This window comes from Colossoma macropomum, unplaced genomic scaffold (assembly GCF_904425465.1).
Source record: "Colossoma macropomum unplaced genomic scaffold, Colossoma_macropomum, whole genome shotgun sequence".
Lineage (NCBI taxonomy): Eukaryota > Metazoa > Chordata > Actinopteri > Characiformes > Serrasalmidae > Colossoma > Colossoma macropomum.
In genome coordinates, this window is record NW_023494806.1 from 32,328,891 (window position 1) to 32,355,014 (window position 26,124).

Below are 26,124 nucleotides of genomic sequence, written 5' to 3' on the forward strand. Positions count from 1 at the left end.
GGCTTCCATAGCAATGAGCTAGTCACACCTTAGCAACCACCAAAGAAACAATAGCTATGGCCAAACTACACCTCAACTTGTATAACATAGCAATGGACTACAGAGACACCTTAGCAACCATCTGGGATTCCACTGCAATGGCTTTGTCCAACCAACTTAAAGTTCATTCACTTAAACTCTCTCCTTCTAATTGTATTCAATCTCTGCAGGTATTGTCGTAATTATCTTACTTTATTGTTAAGTTTTCATTGGAAACTAAAGATTAAAAATTCTTGAAATGCCCAGACAAAAATCACCTAATCTAATATTCTCCATGGTGTCTGGGTAGATACTACCAAGCGAGATCTCCCATTGGTTAGGATTTTAGGAATTGGGATGAAGGCCTTACATTTTACATTACCTGTTAACATATTTGAGAACTGACAATGGAATCAACCAATCATGCCTTGACTTCCAAAGGGATCCATTTCGTAAGGATTTTGCAGGCCTTCTGGAAGTCCTACATATCAGAGTTCTTTAGTAAAACAGTCACTACAAAACTGCTAGTACAAATGAAGATTATTATATTTCTGATGGAATGTTGTCATTTATGCCTAAATTGAAGGCCTAGCTCTAATAGCCACAGTTCACTTCTGGTTATAGCCCAATGGCTAATTACAATATACAAACCAAATGAACCAGATTTTTATTTGTTTAGTTATGAATCGGTTTTACAAGAGGGGGTTTTTGCCCTACACTTTGCCCCTTGTTGCTTGCTAGCAGTTCAACATTGCACATAAAGAGATCCAACAACATTCTATTTAATTTGATAATAGAATTAGAATTACCACAAGGAGGAATAATAGAATAGAATGGCCACTAGGGGGCCTGCAGAAAGAGGCTATGGTTTACCAAATCAAAATGAGAACAAACTACCACACAAACTAGCACACAAACTAGCAGGTAATACATATATGACTCATACCAATGGCAACCAAGTAGCTAGCTAATGTTGCGCAAACAAGCCAAAACCATGGCCCATTTAGAAAGGGTTTTAACTTACAGCACTACATTTTTAGGCCATTAGGCTTACATTAAGCTAGCTGTGTGGACTGTTAACTTTTAGCTTTATTTCTGCTGACAGCCATATTAGCATCCACTATTACAATGAAATAAAACAAGATTAACAGTGAGCCTTTTAGACTAATGCTGCCAGTGTGGCACAAGACCAGAAAACATTGTTTTGAAATTTTTATTGTTATCAAATTGGTTAGAAATTGGTCATCATTGTGTTAAAGCAACATGGTTTTCCTTAGCGCCCCTGGAAGCTTCAGATTTATTTGCCAACACATTAGTTTCATTTAGGTGGTGCAACTCCATTCTGTAAAGCATCAATCTGATACTAGGAAGTGGAAACTAAGGGCTCAGTGAAAGGTCTTGTTTTTCCTTCCTGTACAATCCAAGCTGCTATTGGCTTTGACACAAATTTCACCTGTTTAGTCCTAGGTCGAATATTTTGTACCTAAAATGCTGAATGTAATGAACATAGTTTATGTGGTGCAACTTCTTTTGATTCAGTAATATGTAAAGCTTAGCATAAACACTTGTGTTATAACTAACCTAGCATTCACTTAGCCCCTGGCCAAAGGTCAGCAGATTGCTTTTAATCCCTAAGAAAGGCAAACATGAGCAGCCAAACTTGATCCTGTGAACCCCATATGATTAGGGACTCAATGATGTCCTTCATTACTATAGTTGACCTTTCAATTTGCAATTAAATGAGAGATTTGCATGAACACTGGTTTGTTATTATGGCACCAGCTGTGAATAATAAAAGTCACAATTAGGATCAGTTTCTTTCTTCTTTTCGTTTCAAGACATCTTGTTTGTTCCATTCACAAGAATTTCACAGCTGGGAGTATGTGATCATGCTGTGTTTCCACACCTGGCGCACCACCGGGGAGCTGATTTCACCTTGAGGTCGTGACATTTTCCTCTGTGCTGTCTCGAAACAATTAAGCCAATTACACTCAAAAGGTTTTCCAGCCAACCTGATAGTGAGACAAGGAGCAGAGGTTTGGAGCCAGTGCTGAAAGAATAAACAATATTGTTCCAAGACGGAGAAGCGTAACGGCCGCTCGGCTTCCCACCAGATGCTAAACTGCCTTTGCTTCCGTCTATTGAACGGCACATTAGGGTTCATTTGCTGAGCTGAGCTTGCTTTCAGTTGTTTGCTCTGGCGCTGCTTTTCAAAGAGACTTTGAGACTTGCCAAGGGTGGTTAGACTGAAAAACAGCCTGGGATGAGCAGAGACAATAATAAAACAAACACACAGCACAGCTCGACTGTGGTCCTTGTTTGTTTCTCGGCCGGCAGGCAAAATTAGAAACTGCTGGGCCACATTTTCTCCTGCTCCCATAAAGTTATAACACCATCTTAACACTCCACAGCAGAGTGTGATTCTTCCCAAGATTAATGCCAGCATGGTTCTGGCCAGCACACAGAACAGAGGAAACTTTCTTGTGTTTGGGAGGTCATGAAGGTTGAAAATAGGTCTTCAAACTGTGGAGATTTATTATGTATGCCTTTAAAACAACAGTATCTGAAAGGTACTTCAAAAAATCTGTCTGCTACCAACCGTAGTCTGACAAAATTCTGTCTGAACCCAACTGTAGCCTAATAAAAGTTATTGTCAACCTGACTCTAGCCTGCCAAAATATGTCCAAGCTCAACTGTAGCCTGACTGAAGCCCAAAGCCGATTGTAGCCCAACAAAATTCTGTCCAAACCTGAATGTAGCCAGAAAAAAATTGGTCCAAACCCAACTGAAGCCTGACAAAAAAATTTTTGAACCTTACTGTAGCTGACAAAAGTCTGATATTAACTGCATCTTGACAACATTCTGTGCAATCACAACTGTCTCCTCTCAACTGTAGCCTACCAAAATCCTGCTTGACTGTAGTCGTACAAAATTCTGCCTGAACCTGACTGTAGCCTGACAAAATTCAGTCTGAATCCAACTGTAGCCGACAAAATCATGTCTGAACCCGACTGTAGCTGACAAAATTCTGTCTGAACCCGACTGTAGCCTGACAGAATCCTGTCCGAAGTCAACTACAGCCATACAAAATTCTGTCTGAATCCAACTATAGCCTGGCAAAATTCTGTCAGAACCTGAATGTAGCCCCACAAAATTCTGTCTGAATCCGAATGTAGCCTGACAAAATTCTGTTGAACCTAACTGCAGCCCAACAAATTCTGTTTCAACCTGACTGTAACCCAACAAAATTTCGTTGAACCTGACAGTGGCCCAACAAAATTCTGTCTGATCCTGACCGTAGCCTGACAAATTTCAGAGTAAACATTTTTTACGCGACAAGTACAGATGTACAAGGTGGGTTCTCGTGTTTGTGTAAACAGAAATGCCAAGCATACAACAGAATCTGACTTTGCCACTAAACGGAACCTGAATAAAACTTCGTTCCCATTGAAGGCGTTTGCTAAAGTACCTCAGTGACAATGTTAAGCTCCTCAGCAAGAATAACAGCTACCACTTCCACCAATTTACATTATTCACCCAGCAATGCCTTCAAACAACACACTAAAAGTTTGTAATTTAGGATTAATATGTTGTTCTCATGCTGGCCTCACGGACCCGTGGTCCAAGCTTGACGTGAATAGCTGGGTCCTTTCAGATTCCTTTCAGGCAAATATTTCCCGCTCTAAAATGAAGTGGAAGAACTAAGCGAGACGCTCGTTTTATCCGCACGCCGCTAGCAGCTGAGTCGCGTAAGGACTGGGCTTTGAAGTCAGTGAGGCCTATAAATAGAGCTGCTTTATGTAACTGTGCCTGTTTTAGGCACAATGATCGCACATGTGGGACTCTTGGGAACGGCCCACTTCTCTCTCTCGTGCTCTCTCTCCCTGTCTTCCCCTCCTCTCTACCTTTCTATCCGTCTCAATCTGATCCTTTCTTCCTACATCTCCCCCACTCCATCTGTCCTTTCCTGTTTCACTCTTTAACTCCTCCTCCTCTTCTCATCCCTTTCTCTCTTCTACTCTTTCTCTCTGTCGGACTCCTTCTCTTTCCTGTTGGCGCTCTCTCTCTTCCTGAATAATTCATGCCGTTGGAGCGGGATCGCTGTTTGAACTGCAGTCACAATGCTACAACGCAAAAGTCAGTCTATTACAGTGGGCGAGAAAGAGAGAGAGAGGGAGCCATGCGCCCGTGAACCTGCCAAATATCTGATGGGCCTGATCCCTCTTCCCCTGCCCCACCTGCTTCATGCACCACCTGTTAATTACTCCGCAATCACTGCTAATCGCGGCTGATAAATGGATGCTGGCCCGCTCTGCTGTCCAAAGCAGATCTCTAGGCACATGGATTTCATTCCCACCATACTCAAGGGTCTGCTGTGGAACTGTGGGCTCATGTGGGCATGTAGTGGCATGGACAGCAGGGTCACTCAGTCTGGGCCAGATGTACTAAGCCTTAGCATCTGGTTTCAGGCACAAATTGACGCATTCGGCCATGCATGTTATGTGCGAGACTATAAGGTCATGGCTGAAATGGATACCTATGTTCATTTTAGAGCACTGTTATGAACATCAGCCATTCATAAATTGTAATTCCAGAGTGATTTTGGGGGCGCAAAAAACTCCCACATTGCACTCGTAATGTCTAGTGAACACTGTGGACCAGAACATCAGCTGAATGTATACTAATGTGGATTGCAAGTCTCTTGATACTACACAGCAGACAGAGGAATGTTAGCTAGGGTTAACGGTGACCGCTGGGCCACTGAAAACGAAACTTATCAGACTCTCTCAACACTCTACTACCTTTCATCATATAGCAAAAATAGTCAGCTGAAATTGTATTGATAGCACCCAAAGGAAGCATGTAAACAATAAACAGGAGGGTGCCTAAGACGTAGCCCTGTGGAACTCCATTCGGAGAACAGAGTTTGAGATTTATATTTAGTAAAAGAGAGATACTGGTCTCTGTCTGTGAAGTAGGACCTAAACTAGGCTAGGAGAGAATCACATATTCATTCTAGACAAGAAAGTACTGTTTGCATGATCAGCTACAGACCTAGTAAACTAGCTTTTAATTTCACATGCATTGACAGCAGATGATGCAGCCGAATCTAGTCACATTTTGCACTGCAGCGCCTCACATACATAAGTGTAAATGGGTAACCAAAGGCGCTAAGAAAGTTATTGAGCGTCAGAAGTGAAAAAAGAAGCAATCATTTGCAACTTCGATAGTTTTCCTGGCTGGTTGTCAAGCTGTGACAGTGCTGCCACAAGTGTGGCTGCTGGTGGAGTCACTTCACTCCTTTCCACCAAAATGTGTGGCAGGTTGTCAGTGTCGGTATCTCTCTCTTTCCAAGTCTCGCACACTGTTGTGACTTCCCAATTCTTTCAGTTTAGTTAAAAATATCTAAGCTTGAAAGTGAGAAAATAATTATTTTGGCATTATTGCCAGAAATTCTTTGTAGCCCTGGAGCATCTCAGAATCAGAAACACTCTCCATCCTGTCTGGCATTCTGGCTCTTACCCAACTGCTATTGACTTTTTACTGCCTTCACTGATTTCTGTCTCTCTCTCTTTCTCTGGCTCCAGGAATCGGCCAGGGAGTCCCTGTGGTGGCTCTGATTGTGGAGGGTGGCCCTAACGTGATCTCCATCGTGCTGGAGTACCTGAGGGACACACCCCCTGTGCCTGTAGTGGTATGTGATGGCAGTGGACGAGCCTCGGACATCCTGGCATTCGGCCACAAGTACTCAGAGGAGGGAGGGTAGGTGACTAACAGAGCAGTGTGAGAGCACCACTTTGCTACAGTAAGAGGGTGTAGCTCATCTGTAGATACACCGTTTGTGTTAGTCAACCTTTAGTCCTTCATCAGTGATTAGTTTCTGACCACAGAACTGCAAGTACAAGTACAAGGTGGGCGTTTCTAATAAAGTGGCCAGTGAATGGAAGCACAAGGTAGGTGTTTCTAATAAAGTGGCCAGTGAATGGAAGCACAAGGTAGGTGTTTCCAATAAAGTGGCCAGTGAATGTAAGCACAAGGCAGGTGTTTCTAATAAAGTGGCCAGTTAGTGGAAGTATAAAGTGTGTGTTTCTAATAAAGTGGCCAGTAAGTGGAAGTACAAGGTAGGTGTTTCCAATAAAGTGGCCAGTGAATGTAAGCACAAGGTAGGCATTTCTAATAAAGTGGCCAGTTAGTGGAAGTATAAAGTGTGTGTTTCCAATAATGTGGACTGGGAGTGTAACAAGTTTCATGCTAGAAGAAACACCATGGAAGCAAAGTAACCCTTGGCCTAAATCTTGACCCAGTTGGCTCCTATTATAAGATGAATAAATCAGTATGTTAGGAGGAAAAGCTGAGTAATGAACTCAACCCCTCTCATTTTTATACTTGGGGTAATAATTCAATGAGGTTCTGAAAACTTTTTGTGCCTTTAAATAAGCCCAATGCTTCTTATTAGCCTACATACCGAGCACTGTGTTGTTCATCTGAATACAAACGAAGAAAGAACGATTTCTTACAGACTGTGCGATGTTTTTATGTCACGGCATGTTAAGCAACTTTTTAATTCCGATCCACTAATGTTATTCCTGTTTAATTGCCTCTACTTTCCTCTGTTTGTTTGTTTTTTTTTTGCTTGTTGTTGTCTTTTTTTTCGCTCTCTCTTTATCTCATTTCTCTTGCGCTCTCGCTTTCTTCCACATCTCATCCTTTCTCATTTTGCCTTTTTTCTCTCTCTCTTCTAAATATTCCTTTATTTCATCCTTTCTGCTTCTCTTGTTTCTTTTTCTTTCACTTTTCATTCTCTTCTATATCGTTTACTCATTCTCTCACTCTCCGTTTCCTCTGGTTTTCTCTCTCTTCATTTTTTTCATTCTCTTCCACATCTCTATCTTCCTTTTTGTCCTCTCTGCCTCTTTTTTGTTCGCTTTTTCTTGTCTCCTTCCCTTGCTTCCTCTTTTTATTCCTTCAAACACCACCTTCTCTTTCTTCTTCATTCTTATCTGCCTTTTCATTTTCACCTATTTGTCTTCTCTCTCTCTCTCCTTCTCCCTCTCACTCTCTCTCTCTCTCTCTCTCTCTCTCTCTCTTTCTCTCTCTCTTTCTCTCCTGCAGCCTCATTAATGAGTCTTTGCGGGACCAGCTGTTGGTCACCATCCAGAAGACGTTTACGTACAGCCGTACTCAGGCCCAGCACCTCTTCATCATCCTCATGGAGTGCATGAAGAAGAAGGAGCTGGTGAGTGCAGCGCTAACGCAGCAAACGGCAAACAAACTTGAGAAAACAAACTGTGCTTGGAGCGACAGCAACAGTGTTCTTGTGAAAGATGAAAAAACATTCACTCATTACATGTCTCTAAATTAGGGCGGTCAAACAATTGAAGTCATCACGATTAATCATTTTCTTTTGTGCAGTTAATCAGGATTAATCACATTCATTTGTAAGACTAAGATTGCTTTAGCTTGTGTAGTTGTGATTAGTCATGATTAATCACAGTAATAGTAGTCACATAGTGTAGTAACTCATAATTAATTACTTCAGTTTTGTCTGGTAAATCATGATGAATTGCATTCATTTGTGTAATCAAGATTAATCACTTTCTTTTGTGCAGTTAATTGTGATTAATCGCATTAGTTTTATGTAGTTAATTAGAACTAATCATGTTTGTGAGGCTAAGCTTGATTGATTGCTTTGGCTTGTGTAGTTGTGATGAGTTATGATTATTCACATTATTTTGTGTAGTAAATCATAATTAATCACCTCAGTTTTGTCTAGTGAATCATGATTAATTGCATTCATTTGTGGATTCACAATTAATCACTTTCTTTTGTGCAGTTGATCATGATTAATCACATTAGTTTGTGTAGTAAATCATGATGAATCACTTTAGTTTGTGTAGTAAACCTGAATTAACCACATTAGTTTGTGTAATCATGATTAATCGCTTTCTTTTGTACAGTTAATTGTGATTAATCGCATTAATTTAAGGTAGTTAACTGTGACTAATCACATTTGTTTGTGAGGCTAAGCTTTAGCTTGAGTAGCTGTGCATATATATGATTAATTACATTATTTTGTGTAGTAAATCATAATTAATCACTTCAGTTTTGTCTTGTAAATCACGCTTAACCATTGGTATGTATAATCATGATTAATCACATTTTTTGTGTCATTAATCATGATTTATCACATTAGTTGGTGTGGTTAATCCTGATCAATTACATTAGGTTGTGTAGTTAATCATGATTAATCACATTAGTGATTAATCATATTAATGTATAAAACCATTGAATTCCTGATTGTGGATTCATGCTACCATGGAGGCTCTCGAGGGGAACTGGAGTCCCACTTTGCTGTTGCTTTTGTCAGTCTGCTGCTCATTGATTTATCCATAGGTCTTCTCCGATCATTGTCCAATGCAATCTGCTGAAGTTGCTGACAGTATCATTTTAAAAGCCATTTAAAAGTTGTAACTGAATGAGAGAATTAAAATCACAGATTCTATATTAAAAGCATACAATGTGCTGCAGCTGGGCTTCGGGAAAAATCTGTTAACGGCAATGCAAAAGATGAATGCAGATAACAATTTATTGCAATAAATGGTATTAACGCCTTAACTTTGACAGTCCAACTGTAAATATAATTTCTCAATTCTCGGTGTTTCAGATGGCCAGTCTTCATCAGAATCCCAAGTGCAAACAGTCAGTTAATTGTTGAATGAGTTAACTACTTTTGATTAATTAATTGGAATGTGAATGTACATAATAATTAATATCCTCTCCAATGAGAAAACGTGTCCATACAACACATGGAGAGTTGCAGTCCTTTCTTTTAATGTACTCTGGTAGACGTGTAGAGATAGAGATGAGAGATCATCTCTGCAGGCTCGCCTTTGATTTGTGCTTAGTCTCTATGTGCTACAGTAGAAACCTGTATGGTAGGACTTGGATACATTTCCTCTGTAAAGTCAATCTTAAGGGCGATACACAGCCATTCTCCATTTGGAGTGATAATCCAGGTGGATACATTTTTAAAAAATCTATTTCTTTCATCCCAAAACTAAATAATTATGTCCATTACCTTCTCCTATTATCATAAATGCAAAAGGAGTGTGCAACTATTTATAAATCATTTATAAAAGTGATATTTGGCATTATTTTCACAACATTTTAATTACCCAGACATTAAAGCACATAACACCGGTGACACATAAAAGTTCTGTGCTGCCTGATAAACAAAATTATTAATAAATTAATGAAATATAGTGAGCAAGTGTGGATTCATGCCTTGAGTTGCTTCCTTTCTGATGAGCCTCGACCCAAAGAAGCAGTTTAATAGAGCTGAAAATACTGTGTTAAAATACAATATAAGAGTCCTGATAACACCAGTGACCAAAATCTCTGTGACAAATTATTTTTTTAAATAACATACATACTTTTAAAATGTAGTACAACATTAATGATATAAAAAGTAAACTTTAATCTGTTTTATACAAATGTCTAAGTTAAACCTCTTAAAAATATTGTTTTAGATTAAAAATGGTTTCTCAAATGTTTAAAAAAGTTTTGTGATGAGATGTTTTACAGTTACAGAGCGACTATGAAACAGGATTAAAAAAGAAAACTCATAAGGGAAAAGTGTTATTCAATCTTAGGTCAACTGTGTAAATGTACAAACTGAATTTTGGAGTTGTGCCTAAACTAGCCAACCTATCAGAGTAAAGTTGGCAGGGGGTGGGGCTTATGCTGTGGCCATATATTATACATTTTAAGGGATCTGATTTTTAGGCTCCAGACGTTTCACTTCAAATCAATTTGAATCTTGACCTCAGAATAAATAATTGTATCAGACCTGAAAGTTTGCTTTCAGGTCTGATACAATTATTGTTGTATGGCACGAAACCTGGAATACTAGTATAGATTATATATTGGCTGGCACAATAGCAGCTTTGCTACTCACAGTGCACCATATCTGCCAACTGTACAAGTTGAATTGAATGTAACATTTGAACCATTTGTCCTTCGCCCAGTGCAGTATACCCTTACTGGCCACTTTATGACCTCCACCTGCCACATAGTTGTACAGCTACAGACTGTAGCCCATCTGTTGTCATGCATAAATTTCTCCCTGTAGTCAGAACCTGAACACTGATGAAGGGTAAGAGGATGGTTAACACAAATTATGCATCAACAGAACGTGGTACAGCTATGTGGCAGGGCTTTCTAATAAAGTGAACAGTGAGTGTAAATGTGTAAATGCGCACTAAAAAATACAATCATTATCTGATTTCAGCAGTTATCTGATTATTTAAGTGTCATGTGAACAGCGTATTCTGATTTCTTAGTTCAGATTAAAGCTGTTATCAGATGAACTGGATTTGAACTCCGCAATCAGGTTTTTTGGATATACAGTTAATCTGGTTTCCTGTGTTTTTCTACATCTGCGCATGAAACGGTGAACGCTAAATGCTTATTTTAGTACTACAACCATGAAATGCACTTTTCTGGTGACTCACAAGTCATGTATTTAAAACGAAATCTGATTATCAAGTGGCTCACATAGACTCAGAGTTTTCTCATCATCAGATTACTGAAGTGCTTGTAAACATGAACAGATTAATGCCAATATCTGATTTTGTGCAGTTATTAAACATATCCAGTGAGTGCGCTAACAATATGATATTTATCTGATTTTAGCAGTATCTGATTATTAAAGTGGTCACATACTCTGATTCTTTGATTGGATTAAAGGTCTTATATCAGATTAATCTGATATCTTGCATTTTAATTAAAAAAAAATCAGACAGAGAGTTGTTAAATTCGAGAAACGCTACATTTTACAAATGAATACATTAAGTGCACTTTGGAGCCATGTAAACAAATGAGTATTAACTCTTAAGGGTTAAAAAGGAAACTTTGGCAAGACATTTGAATTTTACATTGCGCACTGCACAGATGGTGAGTTGACTGGCAATTTTGGTACTTACCTTGGTATTTAGAAAGAAGTCTGATTATTAAGTGACTCATGTAGACCTGGAGTTTTCACATCAGATTTCTGAATCAGATAACTGATTGTTATGTGGATCTAAACGTACTCAGCGAGTGTGTTTACATGCCAGTAGAACCAGAATCAAAGAATTGTTATCTGGTCTTGGCAGTTATCCAGTTAGTGAAATGGTCATGTAAACATGACTTTTAGATTTCTTAGATCAGATTAGCGCTGTCAACACATTTCCAGAAATCTGATAAATAGAGCTGGATTTCAGCTCCATCAATTTTTGGAAATGCCCTTAATCTGATTTCCTGCATTTTTTTCTACATCTGCAGAACCAGACAGAGAATCACTACAACCATGAAATGGCAACAAATTATAAAATTTTGTGCAATTTGGGGCCTTATAACAAATGCATATTTATAAAGGGACCTCATGTGAAAAAAGTAATCTTTGGCAAGAAGTTAGAATTTTATGTTACCTGCAGCACATGCAAAATCTTTTCTGCAGTTGTTGATTATTTTGTGTATCTAAATGCACCCAGTTAGAACATTTACAAGCAGACCAATGAGTGCCTTTATACTTAATAATCTGATGTCTGCAGAAAATCAGATTTTGTCAGTTCGTTCATCGTCTTAACATGCACTTGGGTAATCAGATAATAGAAAAACCACCGGGTCTACATGAGTCAGACAGTAATCGGATTTCTGCTTTGCTACCCTTCAAAGAACTCTCAGAAGAAGATGTGACATTAAAGTAACATAAAGCACAAATGTTATGCCACGGCTTTTTTAAAACATTGAGTCATTTTAGTGGGAAATATGAATATACATCATCTAGAAGATAAAGAGTATTAAGTTTTTCATTTCGTCAAGCATGTACTTGGTTTCGGTATTGCTCCAAAAGTGTTTTGTTGTCACCTCGCGGGTGCCATGTTTGATGTTTCTGGGACAGTGCTCTGTTTGTGCACATGCCCAGACTGAGGAAAATGAAAGAAATCAGAGTAAGAGTATACATGCAGTGAAAACCCCAATTACTGAGCTAAAATGTAGCTTTCTTAATTGGATTTCTAGAAATCCAATAAGGGCCTTAATCGGAGTATGCTGTTTACATGAACACTTGAATAGTCAGATAACTGCCAAAATCTGATAATGCTTGGACTATGCATGTAAATGCGTTGAATAATATGATCGTTTTAGCAGTGCGTTTAGCAGTTTGGATTAAAGCTGTTATCAGATTTCTTGATTTTAGTGCCATAATTGATTTTTTGTTTGTTTTTAGGTTTTTTTTGAGTATGCCCTTACTGTTTTTTTTTTATTTGGTGTGCAGAGTCAAATAAAGAAGAGTTACAACCACCTAATGGCAACAAATGATCGCATTATGTCCAATTAGGAGCCGTATATACCCCCCAATGAATATTTAAATGTTAAAAAGCCAAAAACCTTTGACCTTTGCACTTCTTTGATGAGTTTATTGGTGATGCTGCTGCAATGGTACAGATGCACATCATGTTTTTAGAAAGAGATCTGATTATTAAGCCCTTAAAATCCCAACATTATCAGAGCCTAAGATTTTTTATTCAGTTATTACATGCGAAACAATGCAAACTTGCTAAGTTATAAGAGTGAGGAATGAAAGTTGGATCTGCCGGTGCATCCTGACCATTTAAGGGCTTTAGTGAGTCATGTAGTCTCAAAGTTTTCTCATTATCAGATTACTGAAGAGCAAAAGACTGAGTTTCTGCAGTTATTAGATTATTTGTACCTGTAAACATACTCACTGGCTAATAACTTCTCATTTAGAGGTTGAAATCGATGAAGTCTTCTGGACTTGCTAATGTGTAGAACTAATAAGTCCAAAAAGCAGCGCTATGTAAGTGTCCCTATGTGTGTCCTGTCACAGAATCATTAGCAAGGCTGAACTGCCCTGTCCACTTTCCTGCTGATAAATGCCACGTGAAGCTAATCTCCTCAGGGAACCGCACTGTCTGTTCATGTCAGCTTTTCTCTCCGTCAAACACATTCACACTCTCGCACGGTCTCCCTCAGCCTCACTCTGCCGCTGCCTCTCTCGCTCTGTCTCTCTCTTTCACACTTTCTCTCCCTCTTCATATTGATTCCGTGCTTTCACGTCCGTAGCCACACATATTTGCAGCGGGAATTCCAGAGCTTTCTGACATCTGATGTCCAGCATACAGGACGTCTAGGCACATGCAAATTCTTGTACATTCAAAATAATGTAGATGTTGAACAGCTACTTAAATCAAACTGAAATCAAACTGCTCTTAAGCTGTAAGGGCTTCATATTTTTTGTCATTTTCAAGTCTTTCATTGTATTTGTCCTGCCGTTTGCATGCTGACAACTGTCTTTGAATGTTCTAGAAGCCTGGAGTAAATCACACTTGTCTTGCTGTATTTATGTTTGATTGTTTTTATGTTATTAAATCATTCATCTTCTAATTGATGGCTGTGTACGTGATTTTTTTCTTGTGTGATTTTGGTTTTCTTTGTTTCTGTTTTCATTCCATTCACTGATTTTCCATCATTGTGTTTGTGCTTGATTCAATTTTAAGTTAATTGAGCTTTTGATATATCATACAGCCAAAAGTATGTGGACATCTGACCATCACACCTATATAAGCTTGTTGGACACCCTATTCTAAAACCATGGGCATTAATATGGAGTTGCCCCACTTTGTTGCTACAACAGTCTCCATTCTTTTGGGAAGGCTTTCCACAAGATTTTCAAGAGTGTCTGTGGTGATTTGAGCCCATTCAGTCAAAAGACCATTTGTGAGGTCAGACACTGATGTTGGACGAGAAGGCCTGGCACACCTCAAAGCTGTTCAGTGGGGTTGAGGTCAGGGCTCTGTGCGCTCTTCCACGCCAGACTTGTGAAGCCATGTCTTTATGGAGCTCACTTGTTGGAACAGGAAAGGGTCTTCCCCAAACTGTTGTCACAAAGTTGGAAGCATAATTATATAAAATGTCTTTGTGTGCTGTAGCATTAACATTATCTTCACTGGAGCTAAGGGGAGCAAAACCTGAAAAACAGCACCAGACACATTATCCCTCCTCAACCAAACTTTTTAGTGTTGGCACTATGCATTCTGGTAGGTACCGTTCTCCTGGCATCCGCCAAACCCAGATTCGTCCATCAGACTGGCAGATAGTGAAGCATGATATATCACCTCAGGGAACATATTTCCACTGCTCCAGAGTCCAGCAGCGGCGTGTTTTACAGCATGCCAGCTGACGCTTGGCATTGCACATCTTCAGTTTGTGTGCAGCTGCTTGGCCATGGAAACCCTTTTTCAGGCTCTTTCCACACAGTTCCTGTGCTGATTGTGCTCCCAGAGGCAGTTTGTTAGTCTGTAGTGAGAGATCCAATGGCCATGCAATCTTCATAGACAAACATTATTTGAGACAAATTAGTTGTCTGTAGTGTACTGTAAATTACTGTATTTTTACAGAATACTGTACACAAGGGAAGAACAAGATATACATGCACATGAAAATCGCTCACTTTCACTTTCTCTCTTCCACATAAACACACATGAACAAAGTTTCCACAAAGTACAGTGCAAAATCTGCCATGTCCTGTGAGCCGTGTTTGCAGCTCACCCTTCACAGGCATGTAAAAGGATTGGTGGAGATGCTCTGGGTGTGGGGTGACTGATATGTTGGCAAGTGCATTCAGCTTGCAAGAATTTTATAGCACCATCTGACATCTTGCACATTACACAGCATGCTTGAACTGGGTTTACTTAAGCTTTTACCACTGCTGCTATCACAATAAAGCAGGCTTAAATGGGAATGCTCCATTGTAAAGAAACTTGCCGAGCCAGAATTGTTCACAGTGGTGGTGATAGGAACCAGACATCTGAGAAGTTTAAAGCTTCTAAAAGCTCCTTCACAGAAAGTTATTACATGAAACAGTTATGAATACGCTGCCTGATGTCTGAGATGATAGTTTTACGATATGATTTTGGCCTAAAACATATATTTGAAATACATTCATGGTACAGAATTCTAGTTGCAACATTAACATTTTTAATTGACTATCTAGGCCTGTTGCAGCTCCACAGGAGAATTAGATTTTTAGGTAAAAATAAAATAATTCTCCATTGCAGTAAAATAAAGCTCTGCTGATCATTCAAACACAGTTTTAAAAATGAATGGTCTTAATAGCTGGAGTTAATGTAGCCTATATCTGCTAATTCACCCTTTAACCCTGAAGGTTGGCATGCAGACTGCTGGTCACCATAGCAACACAGACAACCGTCTTGAACAGCTAGTAGCTAACACAAAGGCAAAGAGAAAGATTAAAGATGAACATCGATAATTTGGAGATGAATGGACTTATTTGCGTTTATAAGCACTTCAGCTGGTTTCCTGATACATTTAATCTGCATTGAGAAACTGTCAAAGACTAAAAAGTCGCAAAGCTTAAGTCAGTTTCTCCTTCATATTTTCCCGTTCCGCATTCTGGCACCTCAGGCACCAATTAGGGTGGAACGGAAAAAAGGCGAATAAGAAAGCTGACTCCAGCCTCGTAAAAAGTCGAACATCGGGAGAGATTTTACAAGAAACTATTCCACTTTTGAGGAAAAGTATCCTGCTGGAGATGCGAGAAAAGCAGCTGTAGCTGAGCTTAAAGAGCAAAGTAAGTCTATGTTTTTGTTCATATCATGCTTTTTATCCTATACTAGTATATTAGCACATACTGAGACATATTTACAGCCAAGTTGGTAAAACATTATTTAATAAAATGTCCAATAAAATGGACATAAAATGTTGTGCTCTCAAGATAGTTTGATTTTTGTTGAAAGGACAAAATGGCTCTTCTTTGCAACATTTGGGTTGTGACCCCTAATCTAGGTGCTACTTTTTTGGCTACTTTTAGTGCACTATTAATTTGCTAATAAATATAATAAAATATAAGATGTACCATAATTTTTTTTTTTTTTTACCCAGTATGTTAAATTCAGCAAATAACTATTATTTTTGCATTAAACTGTGCACTTATTTTCACTTTTATTTTTCTTACAGCTCAGTTGGTGGTAGATCATTTTCTTGTGTGGTTCCTAAAGTCTGAAATGTCATTCCAAAGAATATTAGCAATGCAAGGAATTCATAAATCCAGATTGAAAACATTTGTTTAGACTGGCATATGCTTGTAACTGAGCTGTTTTCATTTACAGCAATATTATTATTTGTATTCATGACTTTTGTTTCCTGTCACCACCATTGCAAAGAAATCTGAGTTAGTAAGATTATCTGCCGTGAACAATTTTACATCAATCCACTCTGAATAACTTTGTTTACATTTCAAGCCAAATTAAATTAAACAGAAATTGACAAATTAGCGGAACTCTCTTTTAATGGGAACTTTTGATAAACCACTGCCAGTTCATCTCACACGCACACACATCACGTATACCACACATGCACTGAGCTTACTGAGCTCCTTATACCGCAACTGCCATTTTACATTCATTACATGTCCTACAGGCTACAAGCAGATGGAAAGCTCAAGCTGATTTCGCTCAGGCTAAACACTTGAAGAAGTGCTCACACTTTAATTTGTGATAGAAGAGTCACTTGAAGATGAGCACTGCAACATTTTGAATACATTCCCAATGTCAAAACAGATTAAAATATTGGAATAACAGGACAATGTTGGGCAATATTCATTTATTAAAATTGTAGATGGGTCTCCTAAATGTCCAGATAGACAACTGACCTGGGGTCCATCCTAGAAAGCAGGAGTTGATGTCTAGCCAGATTACTTTAGACTTGGTTTGATCTACCCCTGGACTTTCTGTCTTATGACGGTGGATCGGGCTGCATTGAGATGGCAACTTATGCTGTGCGCCTATACTGTTCCAATGTCGGCACAGGTACAGTTTCAGGCTAAACTGCTCTTAGACCAGTGGTCACCAGCCCTCTTCCTGGAAATCTACTTTACTGAAGATTTTAGTTTCAACTTGTATCTAACAGATGAGGCCAACTGTGGTTGGAGCTAGGCTCTGCAAGAAGGTAGATATCCAGGACCAGAGTTGGTGACCACCAGTCAGGGTTGAGCTTCTGACCAATCAAGGCCCAGTTTCCCAAAACATCTTAGTGTTAAAATCATCTTAACTGGTTGAGGAAGTGTTGTGCTCGCTCTACCATTTAAGAATCAAATCTGCTTTGTGAGACAACATAAAGTTTGGTGGTACTTCCAGTGAATACAAAGAGAAGAAACTGATGTAAAACATTGGCAGTAATGATAAATGAATAATAATCAAGAGTAATGAATTAGGTTTGAGCTTTTCTAGTTCTTAAAGAGAAAAAAAAAACACTAACCTGCATCCTTTTCTTTATTACATAGGCTGCTTTTGGACTAAGTCCAGCACACTTGGCAGACTCTCTGTGACAAAATTCCCAACTGAACTGGTGCTTCATCTTCACATGAACTTGGCTGCCACTTCTAAAATAGTCAGTCATTGCTCATTATTACTCAGCAATTATATGAAAAAACAAAAGCAGTATAGTTCCACAGAAACATACAGGCATAACTGCAGCTAAAAAGTTTAGTTTCACCAAAGAGTTTTTCATTCGGAATCAGTGTTCCCTGTCATTGGCCATGAAATGAAACTGTAGAGTTTTTGGACACCGCGAGTCACCTGGTGTGCTGTAATCATTGTTTCTGCTCATTATTAATTGTTTTACTACCTTCTTGCTTACTAAAACCTATGCACCTTTTTTCACATCAATCGGGAGGAGACCCTGTTGTATTTTGTCATACTGATTTTATGGATTTTAACTAGATCCGAAGGGCTCATGATCACCTGTAGACCCAGGGCCCACTAGCAGGTTAAAGCACCTCTGGCAGCACTTCTCCACTGGTGTGCAGTAGAATTTATTCAGCAAAACCATCATCACCAAAACAGCTCAGCTATAGTCTATAGTCTATAGGCACAGGCAAAGATCATTGATTGAAATAATGCAGAACTGTCCCAGTAAAGCAATTAAGGAAAGTAGCTTATTATTCATTCTTTCTTGTCAGGTCTAATTCTCAGTTGCCAGTTCTCAGCATCAGACATATTTTACATTATATATAAATACATATATACATATATCCAACATGCTGGACTGTGTCCTTGGAATGTCCTGGTAAATTACATATTTCTCTTACATGTTCTATATGATTTTCAGCATAACATACATTTAAACATATGTATTTTGGCTTACAGAACAATAATTGTTATGTTATTTGAAGCCCAGAAACAACATTGAAATAAATAGGCAAACCAGTACACAGTGCTGGTGTACAGTTAGAGGCTGTAGCCCATCCATTGACCACTGTCAACCCCAATAGTGACTGCTACCCAAATAATATCTGGTCAACCGCTAGTCCTGTGGCAAGAAATTGGTGATAAATAGGGTAGAGCAGGGCTGTTGTGCAGCAACAGACAGACTTCAGTTTGTAATTGTACACCTACATAGTACATGCATAAGGCAAATGGACCTAATAAACCAATCACTGAGTGGAAGTACAGGGAAGATGGTGTTCAAAAAAGTCAATGGTGCATATTTAATCCATAAAACTCACCAACATCTGAAGCTTCTAGTCAAGAATGTGTTCCATTATCATAACGCTTGAAGTGATGCCTGTGAAACCCAGTGATAAGCTTTATCTGGTTTCCCTACACTACCGATGGTTACTTTGTCTGAATATGCATGCTGATGCAAAAGGCAATTTAGAATGTACTTCAGCGGGTTACACTCATCCAATCCAATGATGACAGATTCTGGACAGATTTTTCTATTTAGTATAGCACACGAGAAGATGTCTTAATTCTAAAGCAACACTTGGTAAGTGGCACAGTTTCTAGAAAAGGTACTCAAGTTTTACTGAGGTGTACTCTCAAAAGTACATTTTCAGTACTTTTAGTGAGTGAACAAATACTATATAACTTTGTAGTTATATTTTTATTTTGCATTGACTCCATCCATCTTGTCTTGACTCAAAGCTTTTTATTTTATGTTTCTATCTTAAAACAATAGGTCATAAAAAGGCAGAAATGTGTATTTTATCCCTGGGAAAGTGAATTAGTGTATCTTAAAACTTATTTAAGATACACTGTTGAACCATGATTGTACCTTTGAGGGTATATTTACATTGTTTGTATGCTTTTTGTACATAAAGTACAACTTGGATCTGTTTTTTAGTAAGGCATGGTGAGAAATTACTGGACATAAACAAATCTAGAGACAAATAAGGATATAACCGGTTTCTGAGAACAAAAGAAGAGATACCCGATACATGTATGTATCACATGGAGCCCAATACTCGACAATACACTGTGCTCCCAAATGTCCTCTTGACTTTCTCCCTGTTGAATGCTTTGATATACACACAGATGTGTTTTCTAGAAGTGCAGCAAAAGGGCTTCCATGTTCAGAGACTTCTCTCCGGGTAGCCTCAGCCTTTAGATGTTTGATGTCATGCGGTGTGTGTAGGAGGCTCTCCAGAGCTTTAGGCTTTAGGATGAGCATGGAAAGCACGTACAGCTTCCATAATGCTTCAGCGCTATCAGTCATACAAGTCACGAGTCTCTCGGCTTTGATCTTCAGTGGCGTAACATGTCAGTTGTTGTTAGTGGGGATTTTGCATGTATGTGTAGTGAGTCAGAATAATGAGTAAGGGTACGACTCAATTCCTGCAATTCGTTTGATTTTCCCCGAAGGTAAGTGAGGTCTGAAAGGTGCCTGTGCTTCCTTCCATGCCTTAGGGAACTGTATTTTGAGTTTACCTGAGATGAGAGTAAGACCTGCATGGCAGGAGTCAAGGGATTGCTCCCTCCCTGTCTATCTTCGCAGAGTATCACTTCAGTTTCCAAAACCAGGCAATCCTTTTGTGCTATTTCATCTTCAAATGAACCTGTTTTAGGGGATCAAGGGCTTGGTTCAGGCATGGTAAGGAGTGGAATGGGATTGGAATGTCTGTCCCAGGTCATGTAAACTCAACCGAGATATTAGCATTCTCCTCAAGGCGTGTCTCACGGGATCACGTGAGCAGCAGTTTGAAAAAGAGCACTCCATGTGCTTGGGGAGTGGGGCACGTGTAAGCCCACATGCTCCCCCCTTTCTTCTGTGTAAATGTTGAAGGCCTACAACAATAGGTCCCCGTAAGCATTGAAACACATTCAGAGGCGCCAGTCTTCACGAGTTCATGTTCCAGAGTATTTAGGCGATATGTTCTTAACATGGCCTGCCACAGCAACGCTGTAATTCGTAGACCTAATTGTGATGAATATTCATTCCGTTTGGCGTATGTGAGACAACTAAAATTAGCTGCCAAACAAAGGGACATTAGGCTCGGCTCGGCTCTGCGCCTGCTCCCTGCTCTTATTTCGAAAGTCATTCTCTTCTCAATCTGCCTCTCCATGGAAGCGCAGGGATCGCACAGTGAGGGAGCGATGATTCTATTTATCAAACTGACAAGAAAGGAGGGGAGTCCTCACATACTCTCTTTCTCTCTATCTCTGTCTCTCTCTCTCAGAGAAAGAGAAGGCACAAGAAGGAGTAATGCTGCCAGAGCTCATGTACTCATCAGAGACTTTAATATGGGGGGTCTTACAGAGCTTTCAACCTTCTCACTCTCTCTTTTTCTCTCTCTCTCTCTCTCTCTCAGTGCTCACTCAACAACGCTTCATGCCAAGCTTGTGTATGAATACATAAGCAGCATGCTTACTGAAGCCTTCGCTCTCCTCTTCCTCCCTTTTGACTTTTTGTCTTTAATGTTTTATTCCTGTCAAGGTGAATAACTCATGAGGGAAGAGGATGCTTCCGGAGCTAGAACAGGAACCTGGATCAGCTGGTTGCTACAAAAAACTGACCTTGCACTAGAGGGCCTCTAAGTCCCTGCTGTCAAACTGAACACTGGTGCTCTACGCTCTGAGCAAACCAACACAAGATGGTACCGTTCTCACTAGGGAGAAAAATAGGGAATGAGAAACAGGCTTCCCATCAGTTCACACTGACTAAGTTTCAGGTTAACAAAACAAATGCAACCACAGTTACAGGCCTGCTATCAACAGGGGGCACAGACAGGCTTAGGCCACCTTGAGAAGACTCCAAGCCCTCCCACATACACTAGAGGTGTGAGAAGACAATGCATTGCTTAAATACACACAGCACTTATTGGTATTTTCAGATCATTTTTATTACATTATAAACATACAGTGCTGTGAAAAGGTATTTGCCCTTCACCTGATGCCAGATGTAATGGGACCAATGTCTTCCAAAAAGTACAACCTTTGACTCATGAATCCACAGAATATTGTCCCAAAATTTGTGAGGCTCATCTAGATCTTTTTTGGAAAACGTGAGATAAGCTTTTGTGTTATTTTTGGTCAGCAGTGGTTTGCATCTTGCAGCTCTCCCATGGATGCCATTTTTGCCCAGTGTTTCTTACTGTGGAATCATGTACATTGACCTTAACTGAGGCAAGTGAGGCCTGCAGTTCTTTAGATGTTCAGCTGGGTTCTTTTTTGACCTCCTGGATGAGTCGTTGATGCACTCTTTTGGTAGGCCGGTCACTCCTGGGAATGTTGACCACTGTTCCAAGTTTTCTCCAATAGTGGCTAATGGCTCTCTCTGTGGTTCTGGAGTCCCAGAACTTTAGCAATGGCTTTGTAACCTTTTCCTGACTGGTAGATTTCAATGACTTTGTTTTGCATCTGTATTTGAATCTCTTTAGAACGTGGAATCATGTGCTGCATTTTGAAACCTTCCAGCCTGCTTCACAGGTTCCACTTAAGTGATGTTTATATTCAACAGGTCTGGCAGTAATCAGGTTTGGGTGTAGCTAGTGAAATTGAACTCAGCAGTTAACTGAACTTGGTTAAATGGTTGATTTAGTAGCTGAGAGGGAAATTACTTTTTCATATAGGGCCAGGTAGGACTGAACAGCATTTTTCCTTCAATAAATGATATCATCATTTGAAAACAGCGTTTTATGTTTACTTGGGTTATCTTTGTCTAATATTTAAAGTAGTCAGATGATCCGAAACATTCAAGTGTGACAAATATGCAAAAATAGAAGAAATTGGGAAGGGGTGAATACTTTTCACAGCACTGTGTATAGTTTTCATTACAAAGGCTTTTTTAAAATGTATGCACATTTTGTTTGTTTTCTGTGTGTTGTCCATGTATTGTGGTCAATCAGAATCATGACACTGTCCTTGTCATTCCTGAGCCTGCAGGGCAGTCCAACCCAAGTAGAAGAGTCCTGCTGTCTTACTTGTCTTACAAGTGGGATGCCGGTCAAATATAATGTTATAGAAGTTATCTAATGCTGTCATGTTCTGTTTTTATATGTGCTAAAGTAGAAACTTTAGTATTTTTTAAAAGGCTTTCAACATCCAGAACTATCTGTTTCACAATAAATGTAAGACAGTTAGGGTTGCTAGTTCCAGCATGTAAACATACTTCTGCACATTTGTTAATATCAAAATACTTATAAATCATTTTACATTTTACACATTTTACTTATAAACATCAGTACTACATAAAGCAGCAGTAATTTTATCTGTATCGACCATCCCAATGCTGGTGCATCTGTTTTCACAAATTAGATGCAAATTTAGCATCCTCAACAATGTTCCATATGTCCTGTTGCCTCTGGAGTGTGTTTTACAGTGCATGTATCATCAAGACAGTTACTTATGTAATCTGCCATCAGTCACTCTGGCACATCCTTGAGGAGAATGAGCTGATGAAATGTTTGTGCTGCTGTGTTTCCAGTCCACACACTCCTTAAAAGATTAACTGTAGAGCTAAAAATAGCACAGATGGTTTGTGTCATCGCTTTTATGCATTATTGATCAGCGATATGCATTATGGATCAGCAATAATGTATTATTGATCGGGGGTTACTGAGAAACACGCAGTGGTTGTGGTGGTTTTAGTTCGACATGTCTTGACCGTTAGATCATAATTGCCATCAATTACATGTGTCAAGTGAAAAACTAGGCCTACTGACTGTGCAGGCATGGAGCCAAAATGCACAAATTACCTCTTTTTGTGCTGCAGCGAACACAAATCCTTTCTGATGGGCTTCATTTCTTATGTGTATTTTTTCATGAAGTCCATAGAATGAATCAGATCGAAGGCATTTTTATATAAAAAGACTCTTAACTTCTCAGGCTCATGTTGACTCTTGACCTCACAAATGTATAATTGGTGACCACTAGTGACCTTGAAAAAGACTGAAGAAAGCCTGTGACACCAGAAAGAATACAAAATTTAAGAGATGCTGAGGTGAAGGACAAATTGATGAGTCATGAATGATTAATGAGAGGACCATTAAAGGGTGGCTTAATTAAGGCAAGGTGGGTCCATGGACGTGCATGTAATGTATGAACAGGTACATGGATGGATGGATGGATGAATGGATGGATGAATGTGATGTAAGGATGTATTGATGAATAAATAGGCATGTGATTTATGTATGATTGGGTTGGTAGATGAATGGATAGTCGAATGATAGGTAAATTGATTGATATGCATGTGATGTGTAAATGGATGGATAGATGGATGGATGGATGGATGGGTGGATGGATGTACAGATGGATGGATTGATGTGCAATGGATGGATGGATTGATATGTGGTGTGATGTGAGGATGATGGATGTATGGATGGGTATGTGATGTACGGATACATGGATGGATGGATAGATGGAAGGATGAATAGAAGAGCATGTAATATATGGATGGATAGATGGATGAATGAATGTGTGGATGGATGGATGGAAGGATGTATGTTTGTATGTATGCATGCATGTATGTATGGAAGGATGGATGGGCAGATGAATGGACATGTCATTTCTGTTTGGATAGGTGGATAGATGGACATGTAATGATAGGATGGATGAAAGGATGGATGGATAGATGGATGGATGGATGGATGGATGGATTGATGGGTATGTAATGTAAGAGTGGATAGATGGATAAATTGACGTATAGATAGTTGGATGGAATGTAATGTGATGATGGTTAGATGTATAGATGGACAGATAGATGGAGATATGCTGAAAGTATAGATGGATGGAGGCTTGTATGGATGGAGGGATGGAGGGAGGGAGGAAATGAAAAATGTAGGGATGATGGATGTGCCTGTGATGTATGGATAGAAGGATGTATGGTTGGGCATGTGATGTATGGATACATGGATGGATGGATAGATGGAAGGATGGATAGAAGAGTATGTAATGTATGGATGGAAGGATGGATGGATTATGAGGTATGGTTGTGGGGCTAATAGAGGGACACAGAGAAAAAGAAAGAAAGAAAAGAGAGGTGTAGGCATATATGTGTTCATATGTGTTCACAGAGTGAGGAGAGGGGAATGTCGCTGCTGGTAAATGAAGATGAATGTTCTTCTCTTTCAGTGTGACCCACTGAGGCGTGCTCTTTACAGTGGACTAAATGATGACCGCATTAACTGGTTCCACTGTGCTAACACTTACAACTGCAGCAGCCTTTTATACATTCATACACCAACTTCACTATAGCCTCTCTGAGCAGTCAGCAGCTTTCAAAGTCAACGCCGCGTTAAATATGGACCCATAAAAGCAACTGTATTTCTGCATCTCTAGTTCAAGGATGAGAATTGGTTTCTTTTAATAAGTCAAAAGACAGTCAGTGACCACTGTGATTCTGGAAGACATAGGTAAGACCACATCAAAGGTGGTAATCCTGGCTGGGATGGATCTAACACCTTCAGGAAGCTTGGACTATTAGGGAAGCAGTGATAAACATTCCTAGCTACCAACCTGCGGGCTTATGAGTCTGAACTGTGTTATAAGAAAGTGGCTAGAGGTTTGAATGTGACCCTCCATCAGTCCAGAGGTGGTTGCTTTAAGACTACATTGGAAGCACGGCTTCATTAGGAGCCTATGAGGGTATCGCAAGTGATTTTTGCATGCAAGCATTTATTGGACTGTACCCATCTGGAAGCTCAGCCTCTGTATGTGATGATTGGTGGAGCTCTCAAATGGGCAGGATCCCGAAACTGTAATGACTGACTGACATCAACTCAAACAAAATTTCTGGTCCTAACATAAGCCCTATTTGGACAAGATCAGTTTGCCATGGGGAGGTGGGGTAATAGCAGTTTATCTCAAGATGTTTGTAATATTTATGACCAATTCAATAACCCTCAGAGACGAGGTTGAAAAAAAAACTGAGGAGATAAGTGGCTAACAGTTCATCGCTGCATCCACAAATGCAAAGACAAAACCATATACAAACAGGATCCAAAAACGCCGCCGTCTTTGCTGGGCCTGAGCTCATTCAAGATGTACTGAGGCAAAGTGTCCTGTGGTCAGATGAATCAAAATTTGGACACTGTGTCCACTGGGCTAATGACCATATGGTTTGTTATCAGTGCACAGTTCAAAAGCAAAAGCCAGCATCCGTGATGGTATGGGGGGGCATCAGTGCACATGGCATGGGTGACTTGCACATCTATGAAGGCATTGTTAATGTTGAACGATATATATACTGGTTTTAGAGGCATCATTGACCACAAGGGTACTGTTATCCACTGGCATACAAACCGCTTTATCACCACCAAAGACATGACCTGCGCTCACAAACAAGGCTGAGCCGTAGCTCGTCTGTAATAAATGATGCCCTCGGAGAGGTCCAACATGAGTCGGAACGGTGCTGTTATTGTTATCTGTTCAAATGCACTGCGGTTTCATTAATTCAACCGCGTCCCGCAGGTCAGCACTTATTTGAATCCAGGAGAGACGTTCCTATATCTGTGTCTGTGGCTGCTCCCCCTACCGAGATTAGCAAGGCGGCGATGTTAATTTCCCTCCGATTAGGGGAGGCACGTTGAGTATTTATGGAGCCAAAAGTCAGTTAATGTGACATTAATGGTGAGGGAAAGCTTAGAGAGGCGAAGGGCTAATGACTAGTGGATCCTACATGCTCACAAGCGCACACCCATGCACAAATGTAATTATAACTTTGAGTGGGCTGCAAGGGCCTAGCCTTAGAGAGATAAGTTTGAAAAGGCCAGCACTCTCGGGACACACATGCACAGATTTGTTT

General features: G+C 39.7%; 1 protein-coding gene across 1 annotated transcript in view; it reads left to right on the top strand.

Moving 5' to 3' along the window:
- Positions 1-26,124, top strand: part of trpm3 (transient receptor potential cation channel, subfamily M, member 3) — a 193,677-nt gene that overhangs the window by 108,611 nt on the left and 58,942 nt on the right. Inside the window, exons 7-8 of the mRNA XM_036598475.1 lie at positions 5,607-5,781; positions 7,132-7,255. Of these exons, the coding sequence (XP_036454368.1) occupies positions 5,607-5,781; positions 7,132-7,255 (299 nt within the window). The remainder of the gene's footprint in view (positions 1-5,606; positions 5,782-7,131; positions 7,256-26,124) is intronic.